At 47.1% G+C, this 6,095-nt stretch overlaps 1 protein-coding gene across 1 annotated transcript in view; it reads right to left on the bottom strand.

Annotated features, from left to right (window-relative positions):
* LOC135559862 (uncharacterized protein DKFZp434B061-like) overlaps positions 1–3,949 on the bottom strand; it is a 51,789-nt gene extending 47,840 nt beyond the window's left edge. Inside the window, exons 1-2 of the mRNA XM_065000750.1 lie at positions 3,857–3,949; positions 2,466–3,738 (exon numbers count right to left, since the gene is read on the bottom strand). Coding sequence (XP_064856822.1) covers positions 2,466–3,738; positions 3,857–3,949 — 1,366 coding nt within the window. The remainder of the gene's footprint in view (positions 1–2,465; positions 3,739–3,856) is intronic.
* Positions 3,950–6,095: the final 2,146 nt, after the last annotated feature.

Below are 6,095 nucleotides of genomic sequence, written 5' to 3'. Positions count from 1 at the left end.
CAGACAAACATAACAACCAAACAATCACAGACAAATACAACAATAATAAAGGCCTCACATTTCCAAAAATACAAGAAAATAAAGAAGAAAAAACATAAAAAGTGTAGTATGCAGTCGCAGATAATGCACTTCCACTGTAGCCAATATTCACCCCCAAAAATTGAGGATATACAGATTTACAATTCCAATTACAAAAACTCACAAAACAGATCCCAAATATCATGAAACTCTGGGGCTTTCTTTTTCACTATATAAAATACATTTTTCCAGAGCCAGGCTTGACGCAAATTCTTTTAAACAATGACCAAGTGAGGGGGAACTGACATACTTCCTCGTTGAGAGAAATTGAACATCTAGCTTGTAATAGACAGAGGTCAACCATTTCCTTCTCTCTCCTATGTAAAGAGGTATTCTCTGGGTCAAGATTTAGGATGCATAGTTTAGGGATTAGTGGTTTTGGGGTTAGAGGTCATCTCAGAGATATAGCGCAGTTCTGAGCTCCAAACCTTTTGTATCTTAGCACATTCCCACAGGCAATGAGACAAGGTGCCTAAATGTGTGTTACAGGGGTGACGTGTTGTCATTATCCAATCTCAGGCGGGTGTTTCATCGTCTGTATCTGAGGACTAGAGCATCTACACCTGCATTGCTTGTTGTTTGGGGTTTTTAGTGCTGGGTTTCTGTACAGCACTTTGTGACATCAGCTGATGTAAGAAGGGCTTTATGAATAAATTAGATTGATTGATTGAAATATCTTGTATCCACTGAAGTCTTTTACTATCGCAGTTGTCTTCATGAGTAGCTACCATTTTCTCATATAATGATGTCATCTGACATCTCCCATTACACATAATAACAGAGAGTGTTTCTAAAGTGGTCAGAGGAGGTTTTTAGGGCCGATTGTTTTAGACTTGGGGGGAAAAAAGTAAGCTTCTCAATTGTAAGTATTTGAACAAATGCTTTTTGTGGTAAATTAAATCTTTCATTTCGGTTCTTAAAACAACATGAGCCCCTTTTTTTAATTGTGTCAAACCATTACTTTATCAATACCTTTTATTTGCACTTTCTTTAAAACCCAAAGTCATTTTTTACCCAGGTGTGAAATTATCATTGCCCCAAATTGGTGCAAAACTGGATAATACAGAGGAATCGCCCAGCTATTGCTTTACTTCGTGCCGTATATTTAGGGTGTTTTTAAAACAAAAGGATGAGTAGTATTAAAGCTAACGTGATTAGCATGATGTTGAGCTAACGTAGGCTAACGTGATTAGCATGATGTTGAGCTAACGTAGGCTAATGTGATTAGCATGAGGTTGAGCTAACGTAGGCTAATGTGATTAGCATGATGTTGAGCTAACGTAGGCTAACGTGATTAGCATGAGGTTGAGCTAACGCAGGCTAACGTGATTTGCATGAGGTTGAGCTAACGTAGGCTAACGTGATTAGCATGAGGTTGTAAGTAACATAAACATTTCCCCAGGACTATGTTTAAGTCGATTCATAATGGATGAAGACACGCCTGAAATTGTCCAAGAAAATTTCTGTTCCAATGTTACGGGGATTTAAAATAAGAGATTAAAATAATTTTAGCTGAAATTGGCAGGAGAGCACTTGAAACACGTCCGCTCAGTTCAATGCCATAACCACGCCACCAAATGCTGCTTTTCTAATAACCAATTCAGTTCAGTTCATGCAAGTGACTATCACTGTATAGGAAATTAAGGTAGTATGCCCAGAACATTGCTCTGGGAACCAAAAAGGAGTATCTCAGTTTCAATGTCTCAGCTTTGAGAGAAGAAGCCTCGTGAGGTATTGGTCAGTCACGTGCAGAACTAATGTTAATGATGAATAATGTAAACCATACAAATATAACTTGTCTGTGTAGCAGTAAGATAACTGAAGGGACTGTCCTAGTGAAGCTTCTGATCAACCTGTACTGAGTGCAGAGTGATTCATTTAACATTGACTTCAGGTGTTGAATTTCCAATATAATTTTGCCGTCACAAACATATTTTTTTATCTTCTCGAACGTGATCCATCAGTGAAGGTCTGAGAGGGAATACCGGTGGTGCGTTCTGGGAGGGATTATACCGTTCTGAGAGGGATTATACCGTTCTGAGAGGGATTATACCATTCTGAGAGGGATTATACCATTCTGAGAGGGATTATACCGTTCTGAGAGGGATTATACCGTTCTGAGAGGGAATACCGTTCTGAGAGGGAATACCGTTCTGAGAAGGAATACCGTTCTGAGAGGGAATATCGTTCTGAGAGGGAATACCGGTGGTGCGTTCTGAGAGGGAATACCATTCTGAGAGGGAATACCGGTGGTGCGGTCTGAGACGGAATACCGTTCTGAGAGGGAATACCGGTGGTGCGTTCTGAGAGGGAATACCGTTCTGAGAGGGAATACCGGTGGTGCGTTCTGAGAGGGAATACCGGTGGGGCGTTCTGAGAGGGAATACCGTTCTGAGAGGGAATACCGGTGGGGCGTTCTGAGAGGGAATACCGGTGGGGGGTTCTGAGAGGCGATACCGGTGGGGCGTTCTGAGAGGGAATACCGGTGGAGGGTTCTGAGAGGGAATACCGGTGGGGCGTTCTGAGAGGGAATACCGGTGGGGCGTTCTGAGAGGGAATACCGGTGGGGCGTTCTGAGAGGGAATACCGGTGGGGCGTTCTGAGAAGGAATACCGGTGGGGGGTTCTGGGAGGGAATACCGGTGGGGGCGTTCTGGGAGGGAACACCGGTGGGGGTTCTGAGAGGGAATACCGGTGGGGCGTTCTGAGAGGGAATACCGGTGGGGGTTCTGAGAGGAATACCGGTGGAGGGTTCTGAGAGGGAATACCGGTGGGGCGTTCTGAGAGGGAATACCGGTGGGGGGTTCTGAGAGGAATACCGGTGGGGGCGTTCTGAGAGGGAATACCGGTGGGGGGTTCTGAGAGGGAATACCGGTGGGGGCGTTCTGAGAGGGAATACCGGTGGGGCGTTCTGAGAGGGAATACCGGTGGGGGTTCTGAGAGGGAATACCGGTGGGGCGTTCTGAGAGGGAATACCGGTGGGGGCGTTCTGAGAGGGAATACCGGTGGGGGTTCTGAGAGGGAATACCGGTGGGGGGTTCTGAGAGGGAATACCGGTGGGGCGTTCTGAGAGAGAATACCGGTGGAGGGTTCTGAGAGGGAATACCGGTGGGGCGTTCTGAGAGGGAATACCGGTGGGGGCGTTCTGAGAAGGAATACCGGTGGGGGTTCTGAGAGGGAATACCGGTGGGGGCGTTCTGAGAGGAATACCGGTGGGGCGTTCTGAGAGGGAATACCGGTGGGGCGTTCTGAGAAGGAATACCGGTGGGGGTTCTGGGAGGAATACCGGTGGGGCGTTCTGGGAGGGAACACCGGTGGGGGTTCTGAGAGGGAATACCGGTGGGGCGTTCTGAGAGGGAATACCGGTGGGGGCGTTCTGAGAGGGAATACCGGTGGGGCGTTCTGAGAAGGAATACCGGTGGGGGGTTCTGGGAGGAATACCGGTGGGGGCGTTCTGGGAGGGAACACCGGTGGGGGTTCTGAGAGGGAATACCGGTGGGGCGTTCTGAGAGGGAATACCGGTGGGGGTTCTGAGAGGAATACCGGTGGGGGCGTTCTGAGAGGGAATACCGGTGGGGGCGTTCTGAGAGGGAATACCGGTGGGGGGTTCTGAGAGGGAATACCGGTGGGGGCGTTCTGAGAGGAATACCGGTGGGGCGTTCTGAGAGGGAATACCGGTGGGGGGTTCTGAGAGGGAATACCGGTGGGGCGTTCTGAGAGGGAATACCGGTGGGGCGTTCTGAGAGGGAATACCGGTGGGGCGTTCTGAGAGGGAATACCGGTGGGGCGTTCTGAGAGGGAATACCGGTGGGGGGTTCTGAGAGGGAATACCGGTGGGGCGTTCTGAGAGGGAATACCGGTGGGGCGTTCATGGGAAGGCATAAATGGAAATTCTCGTCTCACTTTAAAGAGCACGAGGACCCGCGCGTGGGACAAGTCTAGGAGGAAACACAACATCTACAAAACCTAGAAGGACAACGCAACTGATTTCAGCGAGTCAATTAAAACCTAGAAGGACAACTCAACTGATTTCAGCGAGTCAATTAAAACCTAGAAGGACAACTCAACTGATTTCAGCGAGTCAATTAAAACCTAGAAGGACAACTCAACTGATTTCAGCGAGTCAATTAAAACCTAGAAGGACAACGCAACTGATTTCAGCGAGTCAATTAAAACCTAGAAGGACAACGCAACTGATTTCAGCGAGTCAATTAAAACCTAGAAGGACAACGCAACTGATTTCAGCGAGTCAATTAAAACCTAGAAGGACAACTCAACTGATTTCAGCAAGTCAATTGAAATTAATTTATATAAATAATAATAATAAAACTATTCAAATTGACCATATAAATGAGGAATGGTAACATAGTATTTTAAGAGATGGATATAACTCGTCTCAGGAGAAGGCTAGAGTGAGGGAAGGAAAATCCCCACTGACAATTGTCTATAGGTATTTATCAGAAGTATCTACATGGTCTCAGAACCACTGATATTAGCATAAGGTGCACGAGACGGAATTCTATATGTATAGGAAGCGGCAAGACTACAGAGTCTATAGAGACTATAGCATTTCTGACTGTAGAGACTGAGAGACTATAGATACTGTAGACTCTATAGAGACTGTCGAGACTATAGATCCCTTCATAAAGAAAAGACAACTCTCCCTGGGTCTCCCGCCAGCTTTTCCGCGATCGGTTGCGTTATCCCCATTATCCCCGGGATCTGAACCCGACTCCCTTTCGATCGGCCAGGTGAGACAGAGGCCATCGCCCCTCCCTGTGTCCTGTGTTATGGGTCCTGTGTCGAGTGTTCTCTGTGTTCTGGGTCCTGTGTTGTGTGGTCTAGGTCCTGTGTTCTGTGGTCTAGGTCCTGTGTCCTGTTTTATGGTTCCTGGGTCCTGTGTCCTGTGTTCTCTGTGGTCTAGGTCCTGTGTTCTGTGTCCTGTGGTCTAGGTCCTGTGTCCTGTGTTACGGGTCCTGTGTCCTGTGTTATGGGTCCTGGGTCCTGTGATCTCTGTGTTCTAGGTCATGTGTCCTGTGTTATGGGTCCTGTGTCCTGTGTTCTGGGTCCTGTGTTCTGTGTTCTGGGTCCTGTGTCCTGTGTTCTGGGTCCTGTGTTCTCTGTGTTTTGGGTCCTGGGTCCTGTGATCTCTGTGTTCTAGGTCCTGTGTCCTGTGTTATGGGTCCTGTGATCTCTGTGTTCTAGGTCCTGTGTCCTGTGTTATGGGTCCTGTGTCCTGTCATCTCTGTGTTATGGGTCCTGTGTCCTGTGTCCTGTGTTATGTGTCCTGTGTCCTGTGTTCTGGGTCCTGTGTTCTAGGTCCTGTGTTCTCCGTGTTCTAGGTCCTGTGTTCTCCGTGTTCTAGGTCCTGTGTTCTCCGTGTTCTAGGTCCTGTGTCCTGTGTCCTGTGTTCTCTGTGTTCTAGGTCCTGTGTCCTGTGTCCTGTGTTCTCTGTGTTCTAGGTCCTGTGTCCAGACGGTATTAGAGTAATGACTGTATGTTACACAGCGTGGGTCCAGACGGTATTAGAGTAATGACTGTATATTACACAGCGTGGGTTCAACAGGTATTAGAGTAATGACTGTATATAACACAGCGTGGGTCCAGACGGTATTAGAGTAATGACTGTATATTATGCAGCATGGGTCCAACAGGTATTAGAGTAATGACTGTATATTACACAGCGTGGGTCCAGACGGTATTAGAGTAATGACTGTATATTACACAGCGTGGGTCCAACAGGTATTAGAGTAATGACTGTATATTACGCAGCGTGGGTCCAACAGGTATTAGAGTAATGACTGTATATTACGCAGCATGGGTCCAACAGGTATTAGAGTAATGACTGTATATTACGCAGCATGGGTCCAGACGGTATTAGAGTAATGACTGTATATTACGCAGCGTGGGTCCAGACGGTATTAGAGTAATGACTGTATATTACGCAGCGTGGGTCCAGACGGTATTAGAGTAATGACTGTATATTACGCAGCATGGGTCCAGACGGTATTAGAGTAA

This window comes from Oncorhynchus nerka, linkage group LG15 (assembly GCF_034236695.1).
Source record: "Oncorhynchus nerka isolate Pitt River linkage group LG15, Oner_Uvic_2.0, whole genome shotgun sequence".
NCBI lineage: Eukaryota > Metazoa > Chordata > Actinopteri > Salmoniformes > Salmonidae > Oncorhynchus > Oncorhynchus nerka.
Note: the sequence above shows the minus strand (reverse complement) of the source record. Positions and strands in the feature narration are given on the sequence as shown.